General features: G+C 32.2%; 3 protein-coding genes across 6 annotated transcripts; 2 read left to right on the plus strand and 1 right to left on the minus strand.

Moving 5' to 3' along the window:
• Nucleotides 1-207: 207 nt before the first annotated feature.
• Nucleotides 208-10490, minus strand: LOC128389316 (ATP-binding cassette sub-family C member 4-like). 3 transcript variants are annotated; one of them, XM_053348874.1, is made up of 15 exons: nt 10161-10490; nt 6946-7291; nt 6659-6841; nt 6479-6589; nt 6291-6399; nt 5875-6189; nt 5502-5791; nt 5170-5419; nt 4625-5109; nt 4470-4556; nt 3436-4369; nt 3203-3353; nt 2604-2834; nt 1591-2408; nt 208-1529 (listed from the first exon to the last, which is right to left on the minus strand). In XM_053348874.1, exons 3-15 carry the CDS (start codon nt 6730-6732, stop codon nt 1284-1286), a joined length of 4101 nt encoding a protein of 1366 aa, XP_053204849.1. In that variant the 5' UTR covers nt 6733-6841; nt 6946-7291; nt 10161-10490; the 3' UTR covers nt 208-1283. The 3 variants fall into 3 exon arrangements, with proteins under 3 accessions (XP_053204849.1, XP_053204848.1, XP_053204850.1); XM_053348873.1 differs by lacking the exon at nt 10161-10490 and having other exon boundaries at nt 6946-7572; XM_053348875.1 differs by lacking the exons at nt 6291-6399; nt 6479-6589; nt 6659-6841; nt 6946-7291; nt 10161-10490 and having other exon boundaries at nt 213-1529; nt 5502-5697; nt 5875-6015.
• On the plus strand, nt 7876-12945 carry LOC128389318 (GTPase-activating protein skywalker-like). Its single transcript, XM_053348878.1, has 2 exons — nt 7876-9898; nt 10935-12945. The coding sequence occupies exons 1-2, from the start codon at nt 8129-8131 to the stop codon at nt 11313-11315; spliced, it is 2151 nt and encodes a 716-aa protein (XP_053204853.1). The 5' UTR covers nt 7876-8128; the 3' UTR covers nt 11316-12945.
• Nucleotides 12946-13074: 129 nt separating this feature from the next.
• On the plus strand, nt 13075-18616 carry LOC128389319 (probable serine/threonine-protein kinase MARK-A). 2 transcript variants are annotated; one of them, XM_053348879.1, is made up of 2 exons: nt 13075-14147; nt 17964-18616. In XM_053348879.1, the coding sequence occupies exons 1-2, from the start codon at nt 13525-13527 to the stop codon at nt 18079-18081; spliced, it is 741 nt and encodes a 246-aa protein (XP_053204854.1). In that variant the 5' UTR covers nt 13075-13524; the 3' UTR covers nt 18082-18616. The 2 variants fall into 2 exon arrangements, with proteins under 2 accessions (XP_053204854.1, XP_053204855.1); XM_053348880.1 differs by lacking the exon at nt 17964-18616 and adding an exon at nt 15598-16230.
• The last annotated feature ends 401 nt before the right edge of the window (nt 18617-19017 follow it).

The raw sequence follows: 19017 nt of genomic DNA on the forward strand, positions 1-19017 counted from the left end.
TTCTCTAAATCATTTATTCAATCAAATGAAAAGATTACTCAGAGTTTTACTCTCTCTCTCTCTCTCTCTTGCATTTTACCCTGAGGGTTTATATGGATAAACGATTCAATGGTGATAAAGAAAGGCAATGAAAAGACGTGTCATCATCCACTGAGAGTATATTGACTGTCATTTGTTATTCTGATTCAAAATTCATGATAAATATTTCATGATATTTCATTGAGAATAATAATTTGTTCACATGAAGATAAATAAGAAGGAAAATCCAATATTTTCAAGTTTCCATCATGATTCTGAATCAAGAAGGTGTACATCAGAGGGATAGAAACAGAATCATGATGTTGAGAAGGAAGAAAAATCTTTTTTTCCCTCAGAACTTTATCTCTTTTAGAAAAAAAGGAAAAAATCTTTTCTTTTTGGATCAGCCATTTGACCATCTCCTTATTGGTCATCATCATAAAAAAGAGAGCAAACTAAGAAACGGAATAAGAATTCATCATGTCCATCGTCTTTATCTCTTCCTTCATGTGAGTGTGTCTTTCTGTGAGTTTTCTGACCAAAAGTATTAAACGAAGGTGTGACTCGATCTCATGTTCTAATATTGATGCTTTTTTATATATTGACCATTGTCCACTTTCTCTTATTTCCTGTTGTTGTTTCCTTTCTGTTATTATATCCTTTCCATGTAACTTTCCCACCATCAGTTTCGAAATACAGATGGAAGAGAAAAAAATAACTTCTCTTCTCAAGATTTACTCTTACGTTCTTAAAGTCCATTTAGAACTTTTCTTGTTCGATTTTTTTCTGTTCTCTCTTCTTCTTTCTTTGAAACGATTTCACATTTTTTTGTTTCTCCAGTTTATTATCGTTAGTGAATTTCATCATTAATGTTATTATTTTGATAACAGGGCGGGAAAGTAGATCGGTCAGTGAGAGAGAGAGATGGGAAAATGTCAACAATCTTGAGCATCGACAAGATTCAGATAAATCATCTCAGTAAGTTGAAATGTTATTACCTTGGGTGTGTGAGTGAGTGTCCACTATTTGGTCAAGCTTTGGATTTGAAAGCTTTCATATATCATTGGTTAACTTTTTAAAATAATGATGATCATCATAAAAATGAGAAAATAGTTATGTCACCAAAGTTGAAATGATATGATTGATTAGAAAAAAATTATTGTAGTCATAGAAAAAAATGGAAAGGGAAAAGTATAACAATCAATTGTTGACAATTAAGGATTATATTAAAAAGGATAATATTACAAATGAGTAAGGAAGTGAAATTATTTTTTCTTTGGTGAAATCATTTGATTGGGAAGAGGTAATGTTTTCGTTTTCGGCTTGACCAGTTCTCTGAACATAACTTGGACACCTCGTTGTCGGGCTTTTTCAAATTCATCGGCTGCATGTCGTAGTTTTCGTGCCATCGCTTTGCCCGTTTGTGAAACTAATTTTGAAAATAATGTCGATTTATCTTTAAGTAAATTAAATGGTGAATCAAATTCGGCAACTTGACCAGCATCTAGAACCTGTAGAAAGAAACATGATTAGATTTCTTTTGAACAGTGGAAAGTTAATTTGATTAATTACCAGAACACGATCCGAGTCAATTATGGTATTTAATCGATGTGCAATCGTAAGTGTTGTACATTCAGAGAATTTGGTTCTAATCGTATTTTGAATAACAAGATCAGTTGAATAGTCCACATTAGCGGTAGCCTCGTCGATGACAAGAATTTTGTTATTACGAAGCAAAGCTCGAGCCAAACAGACCAATTGCCGTTGACCCACCGAAAAGTTACTTCCACCTTCACGAATTTCATACTCTAATTTTCCATTAAACTCATCAACAGTTTCTCGTAATTGAACATCGCCCAAAGCTTCCCAAATTTCGGCATCTGAGTGCTCTTTAAATGGATCTAGATTGTAACGAATTGTACCAGCAAATAGAACTGCTTCTTGTGGAATGATTGAGATTTTTTTACGAAGAGTGTCCAATCCAAGACTCATGATATTGACTTTATCGATAGTTATTGAACCTTTCGGTTCGACGATTCTGAAAAGACACGACAAGAGGGAACTTTTTCCAGCTCCTGTTCGACCCACTACTCCAATCTTTTCTTTAGGCTTTATGGTTATATTGATATCTTCAAGTGTTGGTTTAATCGCTGATGGATATTTAAGACTAACATGTTCAAATTCAATGGCACCAGAATCAGGCCAAGTCGCTGGTGGGATAACATCAGTAATTGGAGGAGCTTCAGTTTCTATCTCAGTATATTCAATGACTCGTTCAACGGCAGTCATTTGACTCTCAAATTCAGCTGATTGACGAACAGACCATTGGAAAAGACCGATAAGAATGACCACCGATGAAAGGGCAACACCAACTTCTCCAGGAGCATTATCTAAATCAAAAGTATAAGTATAAAGAGGTAAGAAAACTAATTAGCTAATCAAGTAAAAATCTTTACGATGATTTATGGTTGTAGATAGAAAAAAAATCACACAGGAAATGATTTCCAAGTCAAGATGATTATCAATCATTTAACACAGACGCTAATTGATTAAGTGGTTGATATCAGTAGATTGACAATGTTTACCTTGAGTGATGGTGACAATTACAGTGGTAACAATGATTATGTATAGTAGACAAAAATAATCAGTGAAAACTCCCAATGCTCTTGAAGCACAAATAAAGGTGAACCAGGTACCCGAATGATCATTAAGGTGAGCCTCAAATCGACGGCAAAATAAATCTTCCACTTTATATGATCTAATTGTTACAATTCCTTCGACAATTGATTGGATTAACGAATAAACCGGACTTCGAGCTAATGAGAAAAAACAAAAACAAAAGAAAACAATCAAATTAATTATTTAAAAATACAAATTATACAAGAGGAAAAACAATCATCATCATCATCATCATCATCATCGTAGATCTTAAGATTCAATCAATCGAAATGATTAAGGTAATAGTGATGATAATCAAGATGATGATCTTGTAAAAGTTTAATGAGTGGAAAACCCATTAAACAAATTGTATTACTTGATTGTTAAAACAATTTACTTGTTAGATATATTAAATTAAAGTAAATGGTAATGAGTGAAGGAGGTTCAACATTATAAACATGTCACAATTATTGTTGTCACTTGTTAGATAATTGTAACAAGGATAATGTTTAATTAACTTAATTACCAACTGATTCAAGTCTTTTAATGTCTCTCCCTGAGCGGATATAAAACTTTCTTAATGCAAGTACACTAATCAACAAGAAAATGGCTGGAATAATTAATGAAGGTGAAACATAGGCAATAACAAATATACAACCAATTGCAGTAAATGAATTCTAAATGAGAAAGAATAACAACAATTTAACAAAGGAAGAGAGAGAAAAAAATTGATTGATTGATAATTGATGATTAACTTACCAGAATTAAATCAAACGCAGTTGATGGTAAAAGTTCATCGATGATTGAAAGATCTCTAGAGAAGCGATTTAAAATTCTGCCTATCGGATTAGACTCGAAGAGTGACATTGGTGATCGTAGGACACGATAAAAGATGACATTGTGAAGGTTAATCGAGGCATTGTTACAGATACGGAAAAGTAAAGTTGACCTTAGAATACTGGTTACAAAAAGTCCGATGATTAATGATGAATAGATGCCAATGTTATATGTTAAATTAGGATCTTGCGAATCGGGAACATCAGACCGATAACCAGCCGATTCAAAGTCCATGATTGGTAAACTGTAAAACCCAACTGGTGATCGAGACCAAAGCCATTCCATGATTAAATTGTCTCGAAATTTTTTCATTAATGAACCAGAAAAGGAATCCGTCCAATTGGATAGCCAAAGGTCATTAGAGGTGAAAAATACTTGGGACAATATATTGGTAGCCAATGTTGCTAATCCAAGGAAACAATTGGCCCCCGATTTCAGATAAGCCCAATATACTTTAGTTTTAACTGTTCCTCTAGAATATTGTTCAACTTCAGGTGATGGTTGCATAATTGGGACAATATCAATCGCTCCCATAGGCATAGAGCCCACGGAAAGTTGGGAAGCGGTTGAATCTCGAGATGGAGTTGAGTTGACCGGTGAATGTGCCACGTCTTTTGATTTACGTTGTTTTTCAGCCCGTTTTCGAGCTCTTTTGGCCTTAATCAATTTACTTTTAGCTGTTTCCTTTGATATTTCACTGACTAAATCAACTTTGGCTGCTTGAAGTTCAGTAAGGGAATTAAACAAGGTCGCTTTACCGTCGTGCATTAAAACAATTTTACTAGCTTTCTGTAAGAATTGAATTTGATGGGTTACCAATAAAACCGCTTTTCCAGAAAGAAAATCTCTAATACACCTAAGAAAAAAGGCAAATAAGAATGACGATAAAAATGAATTAATTACGTCAATCATATTAATCGCTTGTCATTAACAATCAGCCAATCAAAATGTCTTACCGTTCAAATATAAGATTTGCAACATGAGCATCAACAGCACTCAAAGGATCATCAAGAAGGTAAATATCAGCTTCACGATAAATTGCTCTGAAAAATGTAATAGATTCAATTGATTAGTTGAAATTGGAATGAAATGATTTTGATTGATAATTTACCTGGCAAGAGAAACTCTCGCTCTTTGACCACCACTAAGACCAATACCTCTCTCACCAACTAAGGTGGAATCACCAAAGGGTAAGGACATGATATCACGCTCCAGAGTACTCGCTGCGAGTACACGTTTGTATCTTTCGGGATTAAATGGTTGACCGAAAAGAATATTTTCCCTAATACTTGCATTGAAAGACCAAATTTCCTGTGAAGCATAAGAAATTGTACCATTTCGTATAACTCTACCAGTCTTATTGTGAATCTCGTCAAGAATTGCCAACAGTAGGGAAGTTTTCCCACTCCCGGTAGAACCAATAATCACCATAAGATCACCTTGATTTACTTGTAAGTTAATATTTTCCAGACAAGAATCGTCATCAGATGGATCCCAATAAGAAGTTAATTTATCAATGTGCACAAATCGAGTCTCGACCGGATTATCAACAGCAATCGAATTTGAATTGACAACATTTTCCAATACTAACAAGGACTAAAAGAGAGAATAAATTTTAACACTAGATGATGGAAATCTATATACAGGTAAACCTACCGTAATTCGTTTACATGAAACCAGTGCTTCGAAAAAGGTTGAAACCGCTTGAGGAAATTGAAGTGTCAACGTTATCCGAAGCGTATTGAATAAAGCCAAAGTTACGAAAATGGCATCAGCTTTCAACGGGAAACCTCGTAGTATATGGGTAACAAAACATGAGAAGATGATAACTCGAGTGGTGACAAACGAAAGTGACATATTGATGGCACGAAGAAAACAGAACCATTTGATACTTTTAACTTCTTTCCTGGAAAAGATCGAGAGAAAAAAGAAACAATTATCAGTTAAGAAAATAATGATAATGTGATATTAATAATAATAATAATTACTCTCGTAACGATTGAACCATATCGGCAAAAGGTTTTTCCCATGAGTACATTTTGATCACTTTAATTCCAGAAAGTACTTCAGTCATTGTTCTTATCCGTTCATCGGTAAAACCAGCGGTATTCCGTCGGGTTTTCCCAAAAGATGAGCCCATCAATAATTGAAAAGGGACGAAAATACAAATGACCGCAAATCCGGCTAAATAAGAGTAACCAATATAAGACCAAATAATGAAAGAAATGATAATCGTTTGAATAGGAGCAATAATCATATAAGGTAAAAACCAAGAGCACTGTTACAATTTCATAACAAAACAATTAATAACAAAATGTTCATAATAATAATAATCTGAGAATCAGGTAATCAGTCTCTTACCTCATCAAACCTTTGAACATCGTTGGACATTAGGTTAACAATTTGACCAATCTCATTGTTGAGAATAGATGATTTCGAAAGGGTTAACAGTTTATCTAACATTAATCGTTGAACGGCAACTCGAGCCTTCATTCCGTATCGAGCAGCATTTGCGAACCATGGATGATGAGTAACAACAAACGATATGGAACAGAAACAGAATCCAATGGTGTAATAGAGTAAATTATTTGATTCTTTTTCCTTTTCTATTCCTCTACCAAAGTAATTAACTATTGCACCAAGAAAGAAAGGTTGAATAATCCGAATGAAAAAATCCTGTGAGTAAACAAAATGGAGAGAAGCAAAAAATCATTAAATATACAAATACAATCAAGAAACTAATAAACTGATTGTCGGTTCTCTCGTTCTCTTTGTACCTCATAGCCAAGAATAAGAAATGAGATTAACATGTAACGATAACCAAATGCTCTAAGTAAAGCTCTCGCTAAGCTTGGTTGCTTTTTCTTCATCTCCTTGGCCCATTCTCTGTGTAGGATAATAAGATTTTCTAAGTAAATTTCCAACAGAAAATGATCTTATCCCAATACGGGAATTTGTCACTTACACAGACAATTTATTGTAAACTTTGTCCGCTTCATCGCTGGTACTACATCGGTACATATCGGTTAGCTCCAAATCTTTTTTATATCCTCTCTTGAATAAGGATAAATTCCAACTGTAAAATTAATAGAGCAAAAAGTCAATCAATTAGTTAGATTCGTTCATCTCTTTTTGTTGTACTTACGCGAATGAAGTTCGAGACCAGAAATTAGCACTATCCCATGGACAGGGAATGGTCACTTTTTCCTGGTTATCCATAGTAACCACCACGCGATTTTTTCACTTCTCCGTCTTGATAGGGCACAATTTAATTTACGTACCAACGGGTTGGCAGTGAAAGAATCACAATCTAAATGGAGTCACAATCCTGAGAGATAAAAGTTAAACAAAGAAAAAAAATGTTAACCGTTAAAGAAATTAGAGTAAATCAAATAAACATTCAATTAGTCAACAATGTTGCACAACAATTACTTTTAAATTAACTGGATTAATCCAAAAGAATCCGTGGCTTTTAATTTAGACAATCAGTCAATCAAGAAAGTTGCTCATTTAAATCATCTGATCATCTAATTGTTTCTCATTGGTGTGATAAATTCAATTGATTTTCCAATTGATGATTTCTTTTCTTCATCATCTTCTTTGTCTAATTGTGACAATCAACAGCTATCATCAAATTGATTACCTCCAATGATTACATGTAATTTTGTTTGTTCGGCTGGTCTATTTGTTGACAATCCAATTGATCCGTAACAGTAATTGAACATCACTCTTTTCCCGGCGAAAAGATTGATCCGATCTGATTAATTTCCAACAATTTCTAATCATAATAGAGAATTACTTTAACCATTGGTAAACCAATTGAATCATCAACAATTATAAAAATAGAAAATCAATTCTCAAAAAAATCAAAATCCATCCAAAGATCATGATGATGAACACAACACACAGAGATTAAATTTATAATTAGATTATAAATCTCCAGAAAAAGAAAACCGGAAACATGATGATAATCACCACCACAATTAGACAAAATTAATCTGATTCATTTGAAAAGAATATAAAAATAAATCAATGAAACATATTTAAAATTAATTCCAAACTTGAAACCAAACAAGAGAGAAAGAAAAAAACAAACAAATGTCACAATCTAACAAACGAATCGATGATGAATAAACAAAGCGAAACGAATAGTTGACAGTAAACAGTTTTCTCTAGTTATTCATGGAACATTAATCAAGTCAAAAGGTTAAAGGTGAAAAAGAAAATGAAGATAATTAACATTAATTAATTAAAAAAAAAGAAAAATTCTCAATCAAAACAAAACAAAAAAGAAGAAAAAATTCTTAAGCTGTTAATCTACCGGCTCATCGATTCTCGGCTTGGGTTAAGATTTTCTTCTAATTCGATGCGCCCCCTAGCGGATAGAGAATAAAATGTTTCTCTTTTAATTCTCTTCTAAAGTCATAAAGAGAGAATAAATTTTTTATTATTAATTGGTGTTTTGTTTTTCTTTTTTTGCTTGGTGGTTGTAAATTGTTTTCTTTTTTTCTCTCTCTCTCTCTCCCTCTATCTCTATCTCTATCTCTATCTCTCTCTCTTTTTCTCGCTTTCTCTCTGTTGTTATCTAACTAATTAAACACTGATTGTGATTACAATGTTTATAATAAATGTTTATAATAATCCTCCTCTGGAGGAATGGGTAAAATCCCGTAACCAGTCAAAGTTGAAAACTCTGTGTCGAAAATTCCAGATCCCCTGTAATTCACCAATTCGTACCAATTTATGGCCATCTTTATGTCGATCATATAAGAAAACAACCTCTGAGCCTCAATTTGAAGATCTCCTTAAAGCTAATTTACTTTCACCTTCCTCATCTGCAACAGTATTTGTTAATGATGGTGGTGGCGGGCAATCTGATAGAGGAGGAGGAGGAGGAGGAGGAGGAGGTGTTGGTGTTGATGGTAGTAGTGGTATTACTGGTGGCGGTGGAAGTGCAACTAATAAAGGATCAATTACTGGTAGAAATAATAGTAAAAATAATAATCGTAGTAGTGGTGGTGGTGGTGGTGGTGCAAGTGTTGTTGAAATGCAGGTATTACAATTGTCTACATCATATTCTAATGGGATGATTACCGATCGTTTACCTGGTGATTTACCTCGTAAATTACCTTCTTTTGTTGATCCAAATTATTGTCGTTATTTTAAGTTAAACCCTGATGGACAAAGATTAATTGAACGTATTCTATGGATTTTAGCTCTCAAACACAATGAGATTACCCTTTGCCCATTATTATATCCAATTGCGGCTCTTTTTCTTCATTATTATGACATTACTCAAACATTAACCTCATTAACCTATTTATTGGAAGCACCTTCATCAGGTATTGGTGGTAAAGAAGGACCTTATCTATTGCCCCAATCGAGAACCCAAATTGTCCGTCAAGCTTATGTTCTACTACGATTAACAAATAAATTTGGTTTCCTTCCAAGGCGAGGTTTTTTCACTGAACAACGGGATCGTTTGATTAAAGAAAATGAAATGGACGCTTGTTTCCTTGATTGGTTAAAATGGATTTTCATTGGTCTACCCTTTGAACATGTTGTCAGAATAATGGATTGTTTCCTGGTAGAAGGAACAAAATTTCTTTATCGTATTGGTTTAACATTATTAATATTGTATAAAAATTCCAGACCAGTATCACCACCTTCTCGTCTTGGTATGATTACTAATAACACTTCAACCAACATAAATAACCTAAACAACATTAACTCTACCAACAATATTAACAATGGTTCCTCTGCCACTTCTGCTGCTGCCACCAACAACTTTAATACATCAAATACATCAACATCTACATCAAACACCACCTACAATAACACTTCAACAACAACAACAAATTCCTCCTCCTCTTCATCATCTTCAACATCCTCTTCGTCACCATTCACCTTGGACCTGATGTTGTCCTTTTGTGAGACAATCAAATTAACACCCGATGAGCTAATAACCGTGGCAACCCAATTACGACGTTTATCTCGTTCAAAAATTGACCGAACCTACAAGGAAGCCTCCCACCGAACGGAAAAATTTAAAATACGCTCAGCTCCACCATCACCTTATCATCATTCACATCATCTGGGTTATAATGATCTTACTCCAACCTCATCAAGGAAACTTGAAATGATCAGCCTTGATTCGGTTAAAATATCTGATTGTACTCGGATAGCACCACGATCTCTTAAATCATCAATATGTGATTGGCAATTATTAGATATACTCTGGGATTGGATACCTGAAAGAACACTCATCAAAGAACCGGTCATCATCTTCTGTTCAGATGTCCATGGAAATTCATTGTCTACATTTTATGCTAAAAATGAAACTGTTGAACAATCAATTTTACTCATAAAAACAGTCAACAATGAGGTAAATAATAATATCAATCATGAAATCATCATCATGCCAACAATTAACTTTCACTACCCACAATCACAAAGGAAGACATGTAAAAAGACAGAGAGAAGAGAGAGAGAGAGATATATATGTATGTATTTAAAAAAGAGATGAAAGGAAAATAGAAAGGGAAAGATAAAGATAAAAATTTGATCCTTGATTGTTGATTAATTTGAACATACAAATCAAATTAACAAAATGAACAAAAACAAATTGATAGCTATGATTAACTCACCTTTTTGATTTTGTAATATATTATCATTATTACGATATGATAATTTGAGATAGTTAATCGATTCATAATCAGAGAATCCAATTTCATTAACAGTAACATAAATAATAGTGATGGTGTTGATGAAGATGAGATGATAACATGATGAAAAGACAAAATATCGATAGAGAAAGAGATAGAGTGAGAAGAGCGGAGAAGTAAAAAAATATTATTTAGAGAGAAAGAGGGAGAGAGGGAGAGAGAGAGTGTGAAAGAGAGAAAAAGAGAAAAGTAAATCACTGAGCAACAATTTAATACATTTAACAGCAATTGATCCACAATCAGCATTATCATAACAGTTTAAATGAAGAGATCAGGAAGAAGAGGAAACTATTTGGTTAAATTAATCCAATTAAACCAATTTAGTTTTCTCAGCATTGTAATTCAAGAAGATAATGACGAAGATAAAAATTGAACCTTATTTACCAATGTAAAATTAGGTGTTTATTTTATTATCTCTTTCGTATTTCTCTGTCTACATGATGATATATTTTTATCTCTTGACAATTGATTGCATTTATCAAGATCTTTCGTCAAGACATCATTTGCATTTTAATTGCAAACAGTTTACAATAAGTTGACTCAGATGATAATTAAAGAGAGTCTCCCTTTCCCTCTCTCCCTCTTTCTCTCTCTCTCTTTCTCTTTCTCTCTCCCCCTCTCTCTCTCACCTTGATTATTGTAATTTTGACTAATTGTTTTCTATTCTGTTTTTTTTCTTTACACTTTTTAATTTAGATCTTCGGTGCTTTTTGCTCAACCTCATGGTCTGATCGATTAGGATTTGATCGTAAGGGCGCAGCGAAACAATATTTCGGTACCGGGGAAACATTCCTATTCACATTAAAACCAAAGGTTGCTTATTATCCCTGGGTTGGTACCAAAGAGTATGGTTCAGACCAAACGAGAAACATTCCTTGTTCATGTCAACTCTTTATGGCCGCTAATGCCAAAATGATTACCATTGGTGCTGGTAACGGAGTTGGCCTTTGGTTAGATGAAAATCTTACCAAAGGTAAAACGGAACGTTGTGATACTTTTAATAACAAACCATTATGTACCAGTGGAGACTTTGCATGTTCCATTGTTGAGGTTATTGGCTTTATTTCATCATGGTGATATTATTATATTAATTATTATCTTCGTTATAACCACATATACATACACACACATATTTATCATATATCATATATTACTCTGATTATTATCCATCCACACACACACATATATATATACCTTTAAACACTCCTCATCTTACATCTCTCTCCCTCTCCCTCTCTCTCTCTACCATCTCCTGCCCACTCCCACCATCACGATGCAATATCTTTATACATACAGTCTTTATCCTTCATCTTTTCCCTTTTATCCTCTTTCTCTCTCTCTCTCTCTCTGTAAGTTATAATGTCTTTATTTTCTTGTGTTGTTGTTGGTTTGTAGGTTAAGTTTCAAGTGATTTACACACATCGATGTTTTTGTTAATTGTTTAGTCGAAAAAATTGTTTTTTTCTCATCTTCTTATTTTTTGCTGAAATTTAATCTACTTAATTGTTTAGTTTATGGCGCTGATACTATAACTTAACCAGCAACATCCCACCTTAATCACCACCACCACCACCATTACCCATCACCCACCAAAATCATCATCACTTGATCACCTTACAAAAAAAAACAAAGATGAGGATAAACTGTGTGTGTGTATATATATATTTATATTTACTCTAGCAATCAACAAATTATCAGAATTATTTTATTTTGCCCATTTAAAAAAGCAATATTCAACAATTAGCCCAAACCCCTTTGGTTTACAATGGTTTACAATTAATTGTAGCTTTTTCCAACCTTTCTCTCCACCTTTCTGACATTACAATTACAATTATAATTTCATTTCATTTCATTAATCAAATTTTTCTTGTGTTATTGTCTAGTCTATATTTAAGCAATTAAAACACCAGATATATCAACAATTAATATATATATATATACATACATACATAATATTAAATAACAATGACAATTAATTTAATTTAGTAGCGTGTTTTAAATTAGCAAACAATTTTAAATTGTCACTTAATCAGTTGTAATCTATTTTATCTGATCAGTATTAATATTCAAAAACAAACAAAAAAAACAACAACAACAAAATAATTTGATTTGATTTGTCAATTTTACTCCGTGTGATATAAATATAATATATTTTAATTGTTGTCACAATTTTAATCACCATCATCATCAAGAATCTTAATCATTTTAATCATCGAAAAAAAAAGTTAATTGTTAACTATTGATTGAAGCTTTTTGCTTTTTCTTTGTCTCTTTGGATAACATTTTAATTGGAAAACAGTATGTTAATTGTTAACAATTAAACGTTACAATCAACTTGTTGGTTTTGTCTTTTATGTGTTTAATTAAAAAAAGTTGTTATTAATAATAATGATTAATTAATTGCAAAATTTAACAACAACAACAACACCAACTAATCAACTGAAATACTTTGAATAATTAATTGTAATTTAAACTTTTTCCCAATTGTATCTAATTGTCAAATCACCTTATGTATTTACCTTTAATCCTATTAATTTAAATTGTTCATTCAAATTTACTCAGGGTAAGTAGTTAATTAAGTTAATCAAGAAGAAGAAGAGAAAATAATTAAGCCTTGTTATATTGTAATGAACAAAGAAACCAGAAGAAATTAAATTAATTATTGAACAAATTATTGGACAGCAATTAAAATGAAAAAAAAAGTTAACTCTCCTTAAATTGTGACAATTTATTTTTCCCGCGAGATAATTTGATCATCTTATATATTTAAAACAACAACATCAACAAGAAGAAGAGCAATTTAATCATATCAACAATTTGATTGTCCAACAATCAACTTAATCAAGAGTCTGCGTTTAAGAGTGGGTTACATTGCGCAAGAATAGTTAAGCTCACCCACCGTTGAGACAAAACCCACTCCCACCAAACCAAGAGTGGAAAAGTAGACTTGAAGTTCAGTTTGGAAAGTTTTTCATTCATGATAAGTGAGAAAAAAAAATTCTCAATTCTCAATATAAATTCAATTTGGAATCAAAATCATTACCTCATGTTTATGTGTGTGTAAGTGTAAACAATTAACTTCAACAATCAAGCCTGAAGGAAAATATCACCAATCATCTTGTCAATCAAGTGTATCAACAATTAACTAATCAATTCAATCAGATTTACACAAAAACAGGAACAACAAGCTAATTGTTCAAAAGTGTTTTCAATCATCACCATGAAGTTACTCTGAATGAAACTTTTTCTTGAGTGAGAAAAAACTTTCATCTGTGTTTCTAGAATAATGTATCACTTACCAAATCAACTTCCACCCCACCTTCCACCTCTACCACCACCTAATCATCCACATCATCTTAATCAGCATCATCACCATCAAAAGCAACAACGACAACAACAACAACAACAACATCATCCTCATCACCAACAACACATTTATGACAATGACGGTAGTGTACCAGTTTTTTACCGTTATCAATATGATAGTGACTATAATTCAATAATAAATTCAAAAAACATGGTCACCTCATCAACCTCATCCGATGGGATTAAAAAAGATTCCGGATTAATACAAATTTTATCCTCATCTTCCCATGATAATAATAATTCATCGCCTCTTTCCTCATCAACACCCTCACCTTCACCACCATTAGGTATGCTAATGGGTCCTGGTGATGATTGTCTTACCGGTGGTAATTCAGCTCCTGGTCAATCAATACTCACACCAAAGGAAAATACATTATCCTTTATTTATCCACTGGTGTCATTTATTTTTTCCACCCTCAATGTAATCATTAACACCTTACTAGTTTACCTGTTTTACCTTGAAAATCAGCATACATGGTTCATTTTGACTTCGACATTTTTATTTATTCCACTTTTACTGGTAAACATATTCAGTATCAAATGGTGAGTTTCCCACTCTGTCTCTCTTTTCTTATACACCCTCCCATTCATTTTCCCACTCTCAACAATTTAAATTGTCTCATAACGAATACAATATCAATCCATTCTCATGATATTATATCCATTTACCTTTAGCATCCAAATAACATTGCGTGATAGTTTAACATTGTTGTTATTTTTTTTTGTTTCTGTCATGAAAATATATCCAAGCAACACAGTCAGTGGGAGAGAGCAGTGGTGGGTGGTGGGTGGAGGTTGAAGGTGGATTGTAAATATTAAACAATAGAAATGAAAAAAAAAGATATTTGTATTCAGGTTTCTATTTTTAATCTTTTTTTCATGTTACTTTTAAACTCATTTGATGATATAAGTAATTGTATTGTTTTCACCACCCAACGATCATCATGGTAAATCAGATAACATTCTGAATGGTGGGTTATTGAAGGGTGGAAACTTTCATTTTTGTCTTTCTCTCTCTCTCTCTCTTTGATCCTGGGAATGTTATATTAGACAGGAAATTCATGTTATCTGTTGTATGCAAAAGGTTGGATGATTTGAATCCCTCTCTACGATTTTGCTGATCTGATTCAGAACTTTTTTTTTGTTTTATCCTTGTATTCCCTTGTGGAAACTCAATGGTTTCCCATGTTTCTTGATTTATATCATGTTATCAATATGCTTTTATCATGCAATGAATTGAAACCAGTGATATAAAATGGGTTAACAATAAATGGGAAGAGAGAGAGAGAGAGAGAGAGAGACGGTAATAGTTTCACTCTGAAAAAATTATCAACATATTTATGCATAAAATGATAGAATCCATATTCATGATAATGTTCACCATGAATTTTGTATATAAATTATTCAATTTCAAAGCTTTGTCCTTCTCTTATCATTTTATGTTTACATTTTGAATTGATTATCTCATGAACCCTTTATTTCATTTGGATACTTTGGCAACTATTACATGATCATGTTAACGATAATGATCATGGCTCTTGATATTTATCATCTCAATCTCTGAATCATGAATTCTTATCTCCGTATCTTTTAGTTATATCTTCAACTTCCTTTTCCCTCATCATCATTTTTTCTTCCGTTTTTTCTTCACTTTTCATTCCAAGTGATCTTCATGAGTCCGGAAAATGAATTGATAGATCGCTTGTCCCTCGGAACTGGCTCCGGATGTCCTTATTACATCTACATGTTACATCACAAGAAAATTGTGACAATCATCTTCATCTTCATCTTCATCCTTATCTTTTATCCTTATAATCTTTGATCTCTCTGTCTCTCTCTCACACACACTACCCATCATCTACTTTTCTCCCTATTGAACACAAAATGTCAATAAATGATGACGATTCTGACAATGATTCTGATAAAACATTCCCTCCATTTCCATAAAGATGGATCTTGATTCTCGTTTTCATATTTATCTTTCTCTTTCCAGATTATTTGAAATAGAAATGAAGATAAAGATAAAGATAAAGAAGATAGAGAAGATGACACATTTCCACTCTCTCACTCTCTCATCAATGATCATCTGATACAGAATCAGAATATTTTATCTCTATCATGGTTAACTGGATAAAGTGAACGATAGAAATGATAAATTTCAGATGAAACTTGCTGAATCTCAGACATTAACCCATAGACCAAAAATAAAGACAAAAAAAGGTTGAATGAGAATCTAATTCACAATGAAATACTATCAGCTAATTCTGTCAATATTTGTCATTAATAATGATCATGATCATGATGGTGATAACTCAATGAAATCTCATTCCAAATATTTATTCAATTCACCTTTAATACATTAAAAATTGAAACTTATCCAATAAAGTTCATATCAGGATAAATTAACTGTGTGTTTCAAAATGATAATACCAATAGATTATCGTAATTAATCAACATGGTTTAATATTTTCACTCAAGAGTAATTATAATACACGATGATTATGATGATTTACCCTTGGTGGGTAAATAAATGAATCTCAAGTTCAGGTAAAATCAGTTGATGAGTAATTATTATCTCAAAGGATTGGGTTGTATTTTTTATCACCATCATCAGCATCATGTATTATGTAATTGTTGATGATTAAATTCAATGAGGTGTTCAAGTTAATTAGTAGTTCAGTATCACCAAGTTTATCATGATGCTTATGATATTATTCATTGTTCATTAAACATCAACACCCACAGTAAAAGGGGATATATAGACATTGTTGTGGGTGAAAAAAATACCATGAAAAACAATGAAGAGGTTGAAACTTTGCCCCTTTTTTCATGGTAATGGTTGGAGGAGGTGGGAAAATGTTGTCAGATTTGTTGAGAGGCTTTTGCTTCATGTTTAACTTGTTAGTCTTTTTTTTCATGGTGTTTTTTTTACCACCATCACCATTCAGATGATTATGGTTCTTGTTTCATGCTGTGAATTTATATATCATTAAGTTTGGTGATGATTTTGTATTTATTATGATAAATATGAACTTGAGTTAGGGACTAATTACAAATGCATATTACGATTAATCCATGAGATTTTACATCATGAATTCGGGTATGGAATAGGAAATTTAACCAAGAAAAATGACTAAAAGTTAATCATTGATGCTGTGGTGGTGATGAGAGAGTGGGGTGGGCAAAAAATGACAGAATGTTAAGATAATGAGCTCGAAGTTTGGGTGATAATGAACAGGGGAGATTGTAGAAAACAAGAGATTTGAATTTAGAGAAAAGTTTTTCACTCAGTTTTATCTCATTTCTTATGACAGGGAATGTTAATCATGAAAGAGAGAGAGAGAGAGAGAGAGAGAAATATGAATATCTAAATTCTGATGTGATTTTTGTTCTCAAGCAAATTAATCCACCATGATTATGATTAATAGGAGAAAAGATAAAAAAAAAGTTCGCTACGATTATTTTGATAAGCAAAGATTTAAGTTTAAAAGTGTCCATGAAATTATCATGTTCACCGATTCTTCAACTTGTCAGCTTCAAATGAGAATTGAAAAATTGTGAATATGAATCTCTGATGAAACTTTTGGAATTTAAAGATAACTCATGATTCATATTCTTTAAGCACCAATATGATCTGATTTCTTTTATATTTTGTTTTGTTTTGCATTTTTCGAAAAGTTCAAAAAGTTTTTTCTCTTTCTTTTTTTTCCATGATATCAGAAACTGAACTTTATTCATTTTCATCAATTTTCTCCTGAGTTCGAACCCTTTTATTTTCTTGCATCTCACTTATTCTAACCTTACCCAGCGATTCCTCCTCAGCTTGGTAATAAATTTCATAAGAGAAACTTTATCATTTCAACCATGAATATCATCATAACTGAATAATCACCAGAATTTTCAGCAAAAAAGGGAAAAATATAAATAAGTTATATACCAAGAGGAAACTTTCAGGGTGAAAAAAAGGATTTCTATACTTTAGCTTTCAAGTTCATCATAAGAAATGATTTCATGATAATAGATTAACCTGAGCTTTTGATAACTTTTTTCAACTTTGATACTGTTACAAGAGAGACAAATTTAATCCATTGCAAAATTATTTAATAACTAATATAAAAACATTTTTCTTTCCAATATTTGTATTCCTATTCCACCAAACTGACCAATGCTTGACCACAATCACCATGAAAATGGCTCGAAACTTGGATTCATCTGGTTCATGTATGAAAATTGACCTTTACTCAACTTGTTTCAACTCATTCATATATAAATACAACATAACATTGTCCATGATTGTGTTTACTTTTGCTGAAACAATGTTTTTCATGGTCATCACTGGACATGATTTTGGTCATCCAGGTATATTCAAGATTATCGTCAATATAAAAATGAACCTTGTCGACCAAGGTTAACATCATTTCAATGGATCATCAAAATATTTGCTCATCTTTTGCTGATTGGACACATCTTTAGGTAAGCAAATAGCCAATAAATTATATTATACTTATCATCTTAGTTGGGTCATCATTATCATCATCCTCATCCTCATCCTAATATAATAATAAAAGAAAAAGACAAAAAAACTGAAAGCATTAAACTAACACTAATCATGAAATGACCATAAGACATTATCATCTTGTTAATATCCTTTAAGTTTACATGTTGATAGTAACATGGTGGAGGTTGAAACAAAGGCCTAAATATAGCTCATGATGATTTATCATATCTCTCTCTCTCTCTCTCTCTCTCGCATGATGATAAATATTATCTTGTTTCAACTTTGCCCTTTCATAGGTTAATAACCGTAATAATAAACTAATAATTTTTGGAGATAATTTTTTTCTCACTGATTTTATTTCATTCACAATTTTGGGTTCTCTTGTTTTTTGTTATGAATGTGACTTGAATCACTAATCATGATCAAATTGTTACAATTATGATGATAAAGAGAAACCAGAATCTATTGTTAATATGAGTTATCAAAATGTGATTAGAAATATCAAAGTGGCAAAGGAGGGAAATATATTGAAAGAGAATAGAACAGAAAAAAAGTTGTATCGAATTTTTTTCTCCTTTTCTCTTTTTATATTCTAGATTCTCTCTTGGGATTCCAATTGATAATTTACTCCATGTATCATCATCTTCATTGTTTCTGAATAGTTTCATGATATTAGTGATCAATATGTTGATCATTTGATTAAGTATCAGTATTAACATTAAATTGTCACTAGTTGATGTTCAGGTTGTGGGTGGGAACAGAATCCAGGATATAATTTAGTTCAAGTGAGCAGTCAAGTTTAAATGATTACCTCTCACTCTGTGAATGATGATGATGAGTAAAGATGATGATAAAGAAGAAGATGATGATGATGACTGATTCTTGATTGGCTTTTACATTTGCAAGTAAATAAGT

This window comes from Panonychus citri, unplaced genomic scaffold, assembly GCF_014898815.1.
Source record: "Panonychus citri isolate SS breed McGregor unplaced genomic scaffold, ASM1489881v1 Contig00108, whole genome shotgun sequence".
Classification (NCBI taxonomy): domain Eukaryota; kingdom Metazoa; phylum Arthropoda; class Arachnida; order Trombidiformes; family Tetranychidae; genus Panonychus; species Panonychus citri.